Source organism: Myotis myotis, unplaced genomic scaffold (assembly GCF_014108235.1).
Source record: "Myotis myotis isolate mMyoMyo1 unplaced genomic scaffold, mMyoMyo1.p scaffold_m19_p_12, whole genome shotgun sequence".
NCBI lineage: Eukaryota > Metazoa > Chordata > Mammalia > Chiroptera > Vespertilionidae > Myotis > Myotis myotis.
Window position 1 is genome coordinate 50,047,698 of NW_023416316.1, and position 15,222 is coordinate 50,062,919.

Consider the following 15,222-nt stretch of genomic DNA (forward strand, 5'->3'; position numbering starts at 1 on the left):
GTTTAAGTTAGTAAATATATATGATTATTTTCCTTCCAAAGACCTATATTATTAAGATACACATATATAAATCAGTAGACTTTTCCAAAATCTATAAAGTTTATAGAAGAATTAGAGGTCAAATATGTTCTCTAAAGAAAGTTCAGAAAAAAAGACAGGATTTAACAGATCTAGAATGCCTCCAATTAGCATGAACATTAAACAACATTTACTTCAGTGCATTTGGTTTAATATGTAATATATTATATTTCTTTATCAGAATTTTATTTGCAGTTTTATAAAATATTTTGTTATCCTATGATTTAATTATGACTATCTATAAAATAAAACTATATCAGAAGTAGACATCCTTCCCAAATGTTATCTAATAGAGGAGAGCTTTTTCTAGAACAAAATAAATACTTCCTTTGTAAATGGCCATTTTCAAGGTGAACTAGTTGAAGATGACTAGAATGTGCCCTGGCTGGTTTGCTCAGTGGATAGAGCATCATCTTGCGGACCAAAGGGTACCAGGTTTGATTCCTGATAAGGGCATATGCCTGGGTTGTGGGTTTAATCCCCAGTGTGGGTGTGCAGGGGGCAACCAATCAGTGATTCTCTCTCATCACTGATGTTTCTCTCTCTCTCTCTCCCTTTCCTTTCTTCTCTGAAATAAATAAAAATGTATTAAAAAATAAAATAAAATGACTAGAATGCCAGAAATTAAAGGTATGGAAAATTTGAAACATTAGCTCATATGTCAAGAAAATAATTATTTTAACCAAAATCTTTTCACATTTAAAATCATTTAAAGATTACTGAATATTTTCAACTATACTATTTGTATTTAAGAGGAAATATTAACTATAAAATAGATCATATTTTGATTTTCTATATTACCAGAAATATACAAACTTTGTATTTATATCAATTCTCTATTTATATTAATATGGATGACATAAACTTAAATAAGAACAAAAGTGATAACTTCCCTCTTAAACTCACTTTGTTACTAAATACTGTTTCTCAAGAATCTGATTTTAAACAAAAATAGAAATAGTAGTGTCAGGGACTTGAAGATACCAAAATGAAATGAATACATTTCAGATATAGAACACATAACAATTTATATCTGTGTATATGAAATTAAAATACCCATGAGAAACTTGTGCATACTGTCAATCAGTAAATTTTCACAGAAAGATAAAATTGCAGTGAAAATAATCATGTTTTTAAATTTTATAGAACCTCCTTAAAATATTTCATAATGGTTTATGTTTTTGCCTAACAATGATCCTAAGAATTAGCTAGTCAGCAACAAGAAAAAGGAGTAGCTCAGCATTCATTATATCAGGGTCTAACATCATTGTATTTGGCAGTTATCCACTAACATCAAATGGCCTTTGTTAATTAAGCCTAGAGAACAGATCAAATCCTTGTGCTATTTTGGAAGATTTTCTTAGCCTATTGATCGTGTCAGGCACAAGTCATTATGTCATTATATATCTTCTCAATCAATGGGTATTAAAAGTACAACTATTATGAAAGGTTCTTGGAAATACCTTAATGTATAAAATGTCTAAAAGAGGTTGGGAACGACTATTCTAATACATTTGTGATTCATTCATCTACGTGTATAGAAGAATTAGAGGTTTTTCTAAGTTCAGAGTCCCTGGATCACATTAATGCAATTGCCCCTGTCATAATACTGCCTTCACTGAGTTATGATGTATGTTACTGGTAATATAGAAAATTTTAAAAAAGATCTATTTAAACATCAGTTCCATATCTTTCAATAAACTGTGACAGAAGGCATTATTGTCTGTTATACGGTGTTCTGAATATAAGCATTCCCATGACTCCTAAGGATTCTTACGTTTTGTCTGAATTTATTTCCAGAAACTATGTGGTTTCTTAGAAAGCTAAACCCTCCTGCCATAAGAAAAGAAAGTTATGAAATGTTATAGGTTTTTATGTTTAAATCTGTGGTTAGAAAAGTTAGAAAAAAATTAGTGGTTGAGTATAATAATCCTATCTAATAATAGAGAAACATGGTAATTAACTGTAACTTCGCTACCCTTCCCATTGGCTAATCAGCAAGATATGCAAATTAACTGCCAACCAAGATGGTGGCCGGCAGCCAGACAGCTGAAGTGAACATGAGGCTTGCTTGCTCCAGTGATGGAGGAAGCCAAGGTTCCCCACCTGCTGCGGCCCAGCTCTGAGCACTAGATGCAATAATGTTGCAATTATAGAAGCTAAACAAACCCAGATACCTGCTTTCAGCCAGCCACAGCCTCAGAGCTGAAGCCGGCTCTCAGCTCCAGTGACAGCTATAGAAGGTAAATAAATCCCAGAATTAAAAAAAGGAAAAAAAAGAGGCTGGGAGCTTCAGTCGCCCGCCAGCCTGAAAACGGCCCTCAGCACCTCACCCAGACTGGGCAGACACCCCAGTGGGGACCCCTAACCTGAAGGGGGTGTGACCAGCTGCAAACAGCCATCATTCCCTCATCCAGGCTGGCCAGGCACCCAAGTGGGACCCCCACCCTGATCCGGATCACCCTTCAGGGCAAACCAGCTGGTCCCCACCCATGCACCAGGCCTCTATCCTATATAGTAAAAGGGTAATATGCAAACTGACCCTAATAGCACAAAGACTGGGAATGACTGGTGACTGTGACACACACTGACCACAAGGGGGCAGATGCTCAATGCAGGAGCTACCCGCTGGTGGTCAGTGCGCTCTCACAGGGGGGAGCTCTGCTCAGCCACAAGCCAGGATGACAGCTACCAGTACAGCAGTGGTGGTGGGAGCCTCTCCTGCCTCCTCAGCAGCGCTAAGGATGTCTGACTGCAGCTTAGGTCTGCTCCCCACTGGCAAGTGGACATCCCCCAAGGGCTGCCAGGCTGCCAGAGGGATGTCTGATTGCCATCTTAGGCCCAATCCCCCGGGAAGCAGGCCTAAGCCAGCAAGTGGTCACCCCTGTGGGGTCCCAGATTGCGAGAGGGCACAGGCCGGGCTGAGGTACTCCCTACCCCCGAGTGCACAAATTTTTGTGCACCGGGGCCTCTAGTCTTCTATACAAAAGGAATTCCTTCTACTTTTTTCAGATAAACATTTTTCACATCTAAATGGCTTAACACACATTTGTACTGGGATAATCTAATAGCCACCTCAAGTATTGCAGGAGTAAATTATATATAATCCTAAAATAAAGATGTGAGTAAATGACACAGTGCATTTCCTGCCACAATTCATTTATTTCTCCTTGTGGACAAAAAAACCTAAGAGGCACTAAAACTATCACATTAGCAAATTATTAATTGGATAGATAATGGTGCTTAGAAGTATCTAGGGTGCCCCGACTTAAATTCTGCTTTGCTATTTACTAACCTTATGACCCAAAGCAAGTTACTGAATCTTTTTATCTTCTTTGATCCCAAATTTACTCATTGGAAAATGGGATAATTCCACATCTGCCTAATTGGGTAGTAAGAATTAATACATGAAAAGTTCCTAGCATAGTTTCTAGTATATTTTAGCTTACAATGATGGTGATGATAATTATATATTACTTATTAAATTAACAATGTTTCTCTCCATTGTCTAATCCATAGCTTGTAGATTTCAATGTGTCCCACAGAAATTCACCTTGAATTCCTAAACCCAAGAACCTCAGAATGTTACTTTATTTGGAAACAGGGTTGTGGTAGAGTTAGTTAAAATCAAGTTTGGCCATTATCCATTATGACTGGTAACCTCATAAAAAAGGAAAATCTGGATAAAAGAGACATGCACATAGAAAGAATGACATGTGACAATGAAGGAGTAGATCAGGATGATGCTTCTACAGGCCAAAGAATAGCCAAGATTGCCAGCAAACCACCAAAAGTGAGGGAAAGTTCTGGAACCTCCCTCCTAGCTCTCAGAGGGAGCCAATTCTGCGGACACCTTTTAGCCACTAGAACTGAGAGGCACTAAACTCCTGTTGTTTAAGTCCACCACCGTGTGGTATTTTGTCACAGAAGCCCAAGAAAATGGATAAAATCCCTAATCTCTATGAGGTGATTATTACTTTCGATGAGAAAAACTTTAGATGAGAAAACTAAGGTTCAGAGAGATGAAGTAACCTGTCCAAGGTCACAGAACTAAGAATCATAGACTGAGATTCAAACCCTGATTATGTCATTTCAAAACCACGAATTTTTAAAATAAAAGCTGAAAAATCAGAAAAAGTAAAAGTGGATTATAGGGATATATTTTTCTCATATACTTTTTTATATATTTTAATGTTCAAGGAGATGCTAAACAGTATAATCGTTTTATAAAAAATTATCTTGTAACAGTTGACCTCTTTCAAACAAGAAAAAGGACAAGATTCATAAATTTCTCTATTTTCCAATGAGAAACATTATGAAAAATCAAAATATACGAAAAAATCTAGAGTATTTTTTTGCATAATATAGCAAATAGATACAAGAGAACTGCAAAGGCCAAGTAGGAAAAAAATATGGATGGTTTTTAGTGTCATTGTGGCAAAAGATATTCAAATAGTTATCTTTCATACCATTTGAGAAAATAATAAATCCATGAACAAGCCAGGAAGAACCAAATGATTGTATGAAAATATAAAAAAAGCCTGGTAGGCTGTAAATGTGTTCTGAGATTTACAGTAGCCAGGGCAAATGGTAATATAGTAGTCATGTGATTCACAAAACTCACAACATGAAAACAAGTCAGTGATCAAACAGGTTTATCAAGTTCTGATATCTGAGAAAATTCACTAATTCATTCCCAAATTACCAGTAAGTTCCATACCTTTAGATCACAGATACTAACTCCAATAATACTGGTCTTATGTAGATTATCAGAACAAATCAGTGGGATGCTGCCAAAACACTCCTATGTTAATGCACGTTTTAGAGGAGTCAGGGTGCAAAGGAGTCAAATGAATAGCTATCAGATGCCCAAGAATAAACTTGAGAAGAGAGCTGCTATGTTATTTTCCCAATCCAAGTCACAACTGATCACTTCAAGCCAAAGACCAGAGAGTTTGCTATCCTCTTATGAAAATAAAACTTTGGCAGGGCCAACTTTTTTCTTCATAAAACAGTTTGGCATCTGCTGTAATGCCCAGTAGAATGGATGAAGCAGGCCCTAAAGTTTGATCTTAGATCTTGGTAACTGTCTTCCATCACCCCTGAGGCCATGCAAAGAAAAATCCATTAGGAGAATATTTACTGTTAAGCAAGGAGCTCCTGGCAAATTTATGCCGTTTACATATCCTAAGCCCCCTGACAAATGGTTTTACTTTTAACTTTATGTTGAGCCATCCAATCTTCCAAAAACTTAATAATTTTTGAGACTCTTCTCTCAGATGATAAAAAAGAAGTGTTCCTTTCTTTTCAAAACGCTGCATGGAGGACACATTCATCCATTGCATGCAGAAAAGCCTACAAGTTATTTGGGGACAAATGAAAAGCACAGGGTGCCATATGCATCCTGCTACAGTCTCAAAAGTGAAAATTTATAATATCTTTGTTGTTTATGCCCTTCCAACCTGTGAGCATCAACTCCCCGCTCCTGCCCTGCTCCCCCTCCAGATGAGACTTACCTCCTGTCTGAGTGATGACTTGTATGTCACTTGAAAGAGGACCATCTCCAATTGAGGTAAAAGCCAGGACTTTGACAGAATAGGTTTTCTGGGGCACTAAGTTGCCAATAGTAGTGATTTGGCTGTCAGCGACATTGTGCTTCATCCAGTTGTTGACGTGCTGAGTGGGATCCATGGTATAATACACTCTGTATCCTTGGATCTGTCCGTTCGGCTCCTCGGGTTCCTTCCACTGCACCAGGATGGTGGTTGAGCTCAACATCCGCGCTTGCACATCCCGCGGGGCGCTGGATGGCGCTTGCTCTGAGGTCTGTGTCAGCACGGGCTCGCTGGGAGGCCCCCGCCCAATGTTATTGACAGCAACAACCCTGAATTCATAATCCGAGTAGGGACTGAGTCCAGCGACACTGTAGCGTGTGGTCGCCACTCCATCGATTTCTTTGTAAGGTTCCTCAGAATTTTTAGGTTTATGCTGGATGATGTAGTAGGAGACAGGCTCGGGGTTCCCAGAGTCCCATGTCAGTGTGATGCTTGTGGCTGTGCTCTCGGTCACTACAGGAGTTCCTGGAGGTTTGGGTAAGGCTTTGGGGGGAGGAAAAAAAGACAGTCACTACCCATCGTCTCTACGATGTTAGCATCCATAAAATTTACTATTGAGACTGCAAGATTATGCACCTACTAAGGATTTAATTAGATGAAATTACAGCAAAAAATAGTGTTCAAAATGGTCAGGAAAGTACAGTATGACATGCCTAGGTAGCAAATCCCATTTTACTAGGAGGGCATTATAGTGTTGTATTTGGGGGCTTGTATCCACATCCACCACTTACTAGCTATGTGATCCTGAATGTGTTGCGTAACCCCTCTCTGCTTTAGTTTTCTCATGTGAAAAATGAGAAAATTTGTATTATTGGAACTGTACACTTGGGTAACTCTATTTCATGGGCTTGCTCTGATGATTAATGAGCTAATCCAGTGATGCTCTGAGCACATAGCTGGCACCCTCAAAAAACATTATTTGCGATTATTACTATTATTATAAGCTTGGCCAATTAGCCTGTTGCTTTACAATATAAATGATATAGCTAAGTAGCAATACAAGTTGAAAATAGTATATGGAATATAATTTGAAATATACTGAGATGCTATTAAATTGCTATGGAAGAATAATATCCATATTGTTTTCCAGTTGTAATACATAGGTAACATCACTATAATTTTCTCATAAATAATCTAACCATGATATTAAAGAAAGAATAGTAACTTTGAATTAATTTCAGATTCATGTTTTCACTTAATATTCAAAAATGCTGAAGAAACTAAAAGCATATTTACAAATCACTTTTTAAAGTATTAGTATAGTAAAGGTGAAGGAATTAAGCAGAAAGTAAAAGAAAAACTCATAGACAGAGAATAGTATGGTGACAGAGGGAGGGAAAGGAGGATGGAGGGAGGTAGGAGAGGGTGAAAGAGGGAAAAATAGTGATGGAAGGAGACTTGACTTGAGGTGTGAACACACAATATAATATACAGATGATATATTATAGAATTGTACACATGAAGCCTACATATCTCATTAACCAATTAACTCCAATAAATTGAATAAAAATAAAGTATTGTCATAGTATGTATTCTATATTCAACATCAATAATACCCAAGATTATAGCTATATACTAATATTTTCAATTAAACCTATCTTTTAGAGATCCATCTGTTTTTCCTTTTAACAGAAGAACACAACTCAAAATGCTACTACTTAAGAATACAAACCATCTACATTGGTGACCTCATACTTAAGTGTCTTACCCTGGATAATGATTCTCAAAGATAGAGTTCTTAGGGGCTAAGACACCACAGACTTTTCGGAGAAAGCTCAGAAGGTAACACATATAAATCTGCCCGTTAGTACCCCTTTTTCTTTGTCGACATAAAGGCAAAAAGTACAGTACTCCCTAGAATGACAGCTTTTCAAAAGTAGCAAACTTGTACTTGGAAACTGCTGGTTCCTCAGTAGCCAGAACACTGCTTAGAACTGAGCAGGTTTTTAATTAAGTATTGTTACATGACCAACTAAATGAATGAGTCAGTACCCATTCTCCCCACTCTCTTCAAGTTCCTGTTTTTATTTTGGTTCACTTTTTGACCTCAATAATCACTCTTACATTTTATTTACTTTTGAGTTGAAAAGGTAGGGAAACATCAAGAGCTAGAAAAATAAAGATAAGAAGCTGAACAGGATGTTAAGTTTAATGTGACTCCTGCATTTGAATTCCTGAAGGTTTTCAGTAACCCTTCAAATATTTAAGCTGAAATGGTTATTACAAGAAAGGTGATTCACTATTTGCCTACCACTCTGGCCAAGGGATTTTACTAAAAATAATAAAACACATTTATTTAAATAATCTGACATTTTTTCAAAGAAACAGGTAATCCAAATTTACCCTAGATGTATTTCTGACTTTTTAAGGCAAGTCAAAATATTGCTAATTAAAGGTGTGTTTACTGATAACTAACAGACATTATTAGTTTTGCTAAGTCACAATTATTGTACAGTATAGGGTTTGTGTCTATAATGTATGGATAAATATAAGCATGCTTAATTATAGTTAAGAATATACAATATAGTGTTACTACTTCAAATGATTAAATGTTGCCTATTGTGTGTGCCTTTGTTCTATTATCACATTGTTGATTTCCTAAGGCATATATTTTATATACTAGAGGCCCGGTGCATGAAAATTCATGCAGACGGGGGTCCCTCAGCCCAGCCTGTGCTCTCTCACAGTCTGGAACCCCTGGAGATGCCCACCTGCTGGCTTAGGCCTGCTCACCAAAAACAGATGATCTAAAAGAAATAATCATATCCATGGATATGGATTTTTTAAAAAGGTAATGGTCTAATGAAAATTCACTGCTGGCAGGGACGAGGGGACTGGGGGACTCCGGCAACAGGCACGCCAACCCCCCGCCCCGCCGGGCAGGGCTGAGGGGACTGGGTGCTGCCATCTTGTGAGGGTGTGATGGTCAATTAGCATATTCCCTCCTTATTATATAGGATATGCTTGCCTGGAGATATCGTACCGATTATAACACTCATTTTGCATGTCTTAGGATCAAACTTTTTAGAAAGAGAAGATAATTTGTGTTCATTTTGCTCCAGGTATTTTCAGAAACCTCAATTCTTCCTCAGTCTGACCCATTTTACAAATGTGTTCTAGAAGTCTATAATCATTGGGAAAAAACAATGCCCTTACACAGTCACTTTTTTATTTCTTTGATTCAAAAATATCTGAGGACAGAATATTGCTTACCACTTCATCAATACAAGATGAACTCCAATGCTAAAAAAGAATATAAATTCACTTGCATTTTGGTTTTTAATGGTAGGGCCCATTAAAAAATGTAAAGCCTCTATCTTGAACATGTTCACTGTAACTTTTTTTCTTCTCTGGGTGTCTGCAGGGTTTTTGACATTTAGTAAAAGTTGTTTGGATTCTTCTGCCATGTGACTCTTATCACAGTTCTAGATTAATGTGAAACATGTAATAGTTGATCATGTCTAGCATTCCTCATTTTGCCTGGTTAGTTCCTGGGCCCAGCTTGTTGTTAAATATTTTGATGACTATTGCTTCTTAGAATGCCAGAGAAACTGCATACATAGATATGTGTATCTTATGTGATGCCCTAGATAGAATCATACTATGACACCTAAAACACTGAACAATGAATTGGTTCATTTTAGAATTCCAATGAACCAATAACATATAGAGGCGTTAGGCAGGTGACTTGATGTAGCCAGACCCCCAAAGCATGCACCGCTGAGCATACCTTTGACAGTGATCTGTGCTATTGCTTCAATGACGCCCAGGGTTGACATGGCCACACAGGTGTAATTTGCTGACTGTCTTACATCATTCAGTTCTAGGACATTTCTTCCTATTGGCATGTCATCTTCCGGTGTCAGGTCTTCCGCCCCCAACATCCACTTCACATAAGGCATTGGTGACCCCACGGCCACACAGGTGATGTTAACACTTCCACCTGGCATGATTTCATGATTAGTGGGTGGGATAGAGAATCTTGGTGGGACACGACGAACTGGAACAAAACACAAGGGGAGATGATAAACTATACAAGGCGAGAAAAAAATGGCTTCTTAAACACAGGACATGCACCGTACAGACACACTTAAACAACTGGAATGTACTACGGGTCGTCCAAAAACAAAACAAAGGAAAACAGACCATACAAGTATGGTATGTGTAAACACACAAAGAACTGATTTAGTTCAGTCATTGATATCTTAGACACATTCATACAAATGTTGACTCAGACCTACAAGGGCCCCCCCCAAAAGAGACTATCTACAAGCTAACAACAGACAGACATCATGCACAAGATAAACACAACAACATATACATGCATGCACATCACAGTGATTCTATGCATGCATGTATATGCGACAGCAGGGGCTGGAAGGTCACCAGCAGGTATAACTTGGGTATCAAACCAACTTCCATGCTGTGTGCTTCCAGTTGCTGTGAGTGCACACGTGGGGCCACACTGTCCCACCCCAGCCCTGGAGAGCATCCTCCAGAGTGCAGTGAAAGGACAACGTATTCACTTTCAGACTCAGAGAAGATGCGGCCTCGAGACCTCACTCTAACACTGGAACAAACACAGAGATGCACAGACATATCGATTCACAGTCACAACAGAAGAAACAAAGCCAACGCCAGTATAGATACCAAACTGGGTCATGCAAGGCATGCACACATGACGTCTCCAGCCCGTGCTCAGGACAAGGGGAAATGTCTGGAATCCAGGACAACAATGACAGCAGGAGAAATAACAGGGTGACAGAGCTAAACACAAAGGGAGGACGTCAAGTACGGTGACTGAGACAGGAATTTGGGGGATGACAGGGTTGTAAGTAGGAAGATATTAGATTAAGCTGGGTTGTCAAAGGTAAGGATTGCAAATTTAGAAAGGGAGCCGGGCGTTTCACATTTAGGATTCCATTCAGTTCGTATCTAAGGCAAAACACGTAGATGATGACAACAAAATGTAGTGAGAGGCTTTTTAAGACTATGTTCAAATTGAGGGACACTGCATCTAAAACATACAGTGGGACATGACATTAAGAGAAAAAGTCACATGTAACACCACGATACAGTAAAAATTACCAAGCAATTACAGTTCAGTGTTCCTGCTTTGGATAATCTGCATATTTATGTGCCAAGTTTCAGTACATGATACAGGGAGAGGGTAAGAGACACGGGTTTCATCTCGGGCTTTTATTGGCAAAATCTTACACCATGAGTAGTTTAGATCAAGAGGAAATCATTAGGAGCATAGCTTAAATTCAGGTAAGAAAGTGATTTTTTAAAAAAATCCTAAGTCAGTTAATAAACAATCTCATAACCCCAAGAAGATAGAAAGTACGTAATTCTGTCTGTCAACTTTTTGGCTGCACTTCAGGTTGAGAGAAACCTCCACTGATTGGAGAGGGCTCGCTGCGATGGCCTCAGGAGTGAATGACAGGCAGAGGAGAAGTGAAGAGAGCGCTGGGCATGCCTCCTGCAGCCAGTTCACAGGTTACACAGAGCAAGCAGGAGCCGGTGGAGACTCAAAGGTGTCAGAGAACATATCGAGAGAAATGGAGGAGAGTTTAGTCTTCATGCTTGGGATCAGGGGAGCAACTACAGTCATTCTATGGGCAGCAGGCACCCTTGTAAGACAGAAATTAAAGGTGGGGCAAGGGGGGGTGGGTGGGAAGAGTGGAATAGGAAGGAAAGCAGGAACACTGACCAAGTTCATCGGACCCAAGAGAGTTAAGTGGCACCAGTTACCATGCACCCAGGTACATTCTCTCCCATCATGCACCACTGTTAGGTACCACCAGCGAGCACCGGAAGCCATAGCCAGGGCATTCTCTGCTAAAACATACCATTCACCAAAGGAAGACCACAATGCAGCTACATTCATTTCATTTGTATTCTTTGTTATTGGTTTAATGAATAGTTTTGTAAGGTGGGTAAAAAGTAAAAAACACACCCACCTTCTCGCAGCTCTGAGGGATGTAGGGGGTTTGATGCAGAACACAATGAAATGAGGAAAGGAGAAAAACAAGGGAAACACAGAGAGAGTAAAAAGGCCATATCAAGGCTTTCAACTGCTACTTGAACATTTTTATTTGCTCTAGTTAATCCTTCCTCCCTCAGCTGAAAATGTTAGCAATACCTCACGGACTAGCATAGTATTGGAAACAAGAGCTAGCGTGATTTTGAAATTTTTCCGCTGAAGAAGGTACGCATGCCTCATGCAGCACAGGAGGTCGCCACTGTGAGGAAAGGATCAAGGGGCTTTCAAAGAGTTTGGGGAAGAAATGGTTTTCTTCATATTCTCCCACCTTAGACTCCAGAGAAACATGGGAGAGAAAAGCACCCCCACGGAAACAAAATTATCTCAGACAAAAATTTCAAAATCAAGCTAGATATTTTCCTAAAGGAACCCACCCTGCCTTAACTTAAAGCCCTCTAGTCCTTTACCTACTTCCTCCCCCACCCACGCCTTTTGTGGTTATTCACAGACATGTAGACCTGGAATCAGAGCATTTCTACTGGACAAAAAGACTACATGAATCGGCTTTGAAAACGCCAGGGAACAAGAAATAATTCTTTCTAGTTGAAATGAAAAGCATGGCCATTCATAAGCTCAAAATGTAATCATTTCTATTACTTATAAGAACATATGAAAGTATCCTCATTTAAAAATATAATCAGTGTTCCATGCCAATCAAAAAAATCAAACTTTAGAGAAAATCAGTAATTTAAAAAAATATGTGTCTATATATATATAAATATATATATGCATAGACATATGCACATACATAATGACATATGTTTATAAATAAAGCATAAAAGAAGGGAGAAAATACAATGTGCTATATGCATGTAGCGTTTTATTTTTTAAGTTAGAAGCTTTATTCTTACAGCTCCAAGCAGAGGTCCTGAAGACATAAATACCTTTATGCTTGGAGTTGCACAGAGAATTGATTAGTAGCACACCAAGCAATTATTTCAGGGTTTTAAAAGGAAACAGAAGAGAAACAGCAACAGAAGAAGGAAAAAAAAAGAAAATGAAAACCTCAAATAAATGCAAAGCACAGTTCAAACAATGCACTCAAAACAGAAATCAAGATGTAAAAATGCAAAGATACTTACAAAACTTCAAGCCTCGGGACAGATTTTATTCAAAAGTGGTTATTTTTTTTTTAAACAACATATTTCAACTTTTTAATTCTCTATTCACTACAAACACGTCAGCTACTGTAACTATGAGCGAATCGGCTTGCTAAATGCCGACGTCACCACACAGATGGCGTGGGTGTCCCCGCTCCCCCGGGCCTGAATGAACCGGTGCCAGGGTGACGTCATTCCTACCTCTGACATATAGATTGGCAGGGGCAGAGTAGCGAGTGCCCGCGCTGTTGGTGGCAACACACTCATATTTCCCTTGGTCAGATTCTTCACTCTGTTCGATCTGAAGGGCGCCTGTATGGATATAAAATATATTGCCAAAGAGATGGTCAGAGAAGGCCTTCTCAGTCCAGAAAACCACACCTCTTAACAATATGCAAAGCCCTGCAAAGCGAAGGTCCGCTCAACGTCGATTCAATCTCTCGCTAAGGTGCACAGACAGAAAATGATGCGATGAGAAAAACATAGAGAGATTATTTTTTTTAAACATCATCAATGCTAGCATAAGAAAACAGTATCTCTTTTCCCCAGCAAGAACTCTAGTCATAATTAACACTCTTATCTCCTAGACTAATAAAATGAAGATGGGTGAGACTGCTTCAAGGAAGTATGGCTTTTAAATCAAATAAAAGATTAATTTTTGGTTTTGTTTTGTTTCATTTTGGTATCAAAAGTGGCGCAAAAGATAGGCACGCTCAAAAAAAACCAGGCCGGGTTTTCAAGAAAGTCTTCCGCTGAAGAAAGCCAAAAATACGCAGCGAGCACAAAAAGGCTGCACAAAGCAAAAAAAATAAAATTAGTCATTATATATCAGGAAAATATCACTTAAAGAAACAAGACTCCCTTAAGACATGCAGACTTTTAAGAAAAGAAAGACAGTTTGCCACGACTTACAATCATAGATTACGTTTGCTGAAAAACAAAGAGTAGTTGAATTAGAAGGTTTTTTAAAAAAAGTTCAAAAGCACGGCCTATGCCAGCAAGGAAGAGCCGGCGAACCACTGCTCGAGGACCTCAGGACGGATCCCCTAAGACACCCAGCAAAATCCACCAGTGGGATTAGTAGTGTGGTGTCACAAAACCCCAAGAAAAATACAAAACAAGAATTAGAAAAGAAATGCACAGAGTCAAAGTAGGAAAAAGCAGCAATACAACATACCACCAAGAATACTGAGCACCTTTGGTTTCCATAGCCTGAAGGACAGAAGATCCAAAAATCCAGAGGCGAGTAATCCAAGAAAAAAAGAAGTGGGGGGAAAAAAGCATCGCTGTCAGGTTGGAGGCGAGTGGGATCGGGCGGAAAGGGGAGTCATTCTTTGACTTTTAAGACAGTAAGAGAAAAAAGAACCGAAGAACAAAAGCAAAAACCTTTTGAAAGATAAAGACAAAAAGCAGACGTTCCGGGCTGTCTTCTGCATGTCTGCCACTGTTCTCCAGACCACCTCGGCTTTGGTCCAGAACAAGAACAGCTAAGGAAGAAAAAAATGATCTTTTTTTTTCTCCGGTTGGACAAAAAAAAAAAAAAAAAAAAAAAAGGAAAAAGAAGAAAAAGAAGAACAAAAAGGAAAAAGGAAGAAGAAAAGGAAAAAAAGAGGGACAGATGGTACGCTGTGACTGGTCTGTGGTCTAAAGACCTGGATATGCTTTCTTTGAAGCATATCACAACTGAAATCATTATTTTCATAAAGAAAGAAATGAACAAAACAAAGAGAAAAAGAAAAAGGAAAGGAAAATTCACAATATGAGAGTCACCGATCATAACCAAACAGTACAAAGGAAAAAAATAATAATAAAGTTGATGGACATTATTGGAATGATTCTGAAAACAGGACAAAGATGACAGTGATGAGAGGACAGGAAGAATGAGTAAGATCATTCTGTGAACGTTAGTTCAGCACTCTTACCTCTTATTGGTGTACCACCTGGGTGGATAATATGAATGCAAATAAGATTAGAAAGAAGAAGCATTAGTACGAGAAGGAGGAGGCTAGGGCTGGGGAGAAGAATTAAATTAGATTTACAGAATTATATAAGGTCTTAAAAGAAACTTGAATTACTATACTGGTAAAACAGGAATATATGAGATAGTATTATTAGATCATAAAAGCAAGTTGCATTATACCACAGAGGGCCAAGACCACAATAGGCAGCATTGCCTTTCTCAGAGAAGCAACTGAGTACTTAGGTCTGGGGACGTATAGGGTCAGAATTGATCTTATATGCCTCATATTCTTAGAAAAAAAAATAAACGGACTCAATAATATTTTTTAAAGACAATTTAGAAAATACTGGCTAATCTATTTAAGTATATATATAGAAATGCATATATATATACTGTCATAGGAAATACTACAGACTAACTAGA

The 15,222-nt window shown here is 38.5% G+C and overlaps 1 protein-coding gene across 25 annotated transcripts in view; it reads right to left on the reverse strand.

Annotated features, from left to right (window-relative positions):
• Positions 1-15,222, reverse strand: part of PTPRD (protein tyrosine phosphatase receptor type D) — a 1,393,726-nt gene that overhangs the window by 186,428 nt on the left and 1,192,076 nt on the right. For 13 of the 25 annotated variants that reach the window (XM_036331134.1, XM_036331150.1, XM_036331148.1 and 10 more), the window contains 5 exons: positions 14,762-14,779; positions 13,041-13,151; positions 11,657-11,668; positions 9,424-9,693; positions 5,595-6,176 (listed from right to left, as the gene is read on the reverse strand). In XM_036331134.1, coding sequence (XP_036187027.1) covers positions 5,595-6,176; positions 9,424-9,693; positions 11,657-11,668; positions 13,041-13,151; positions 14,762-14,779 — 993 coding nt within the window. The remainder of the gene's footprint in view (positions 1-5,594; positions 6,177-9,423; positions 9,694-11,656; positions 11,669-13,040; positions 13,152-14,761; positions 14,780-15,222) is intronic. The other 12 variants (XM_036331157.1, XM_036331153.1, XM_036331155.1 and 9 more) reach the window with 3 other exon arrangements.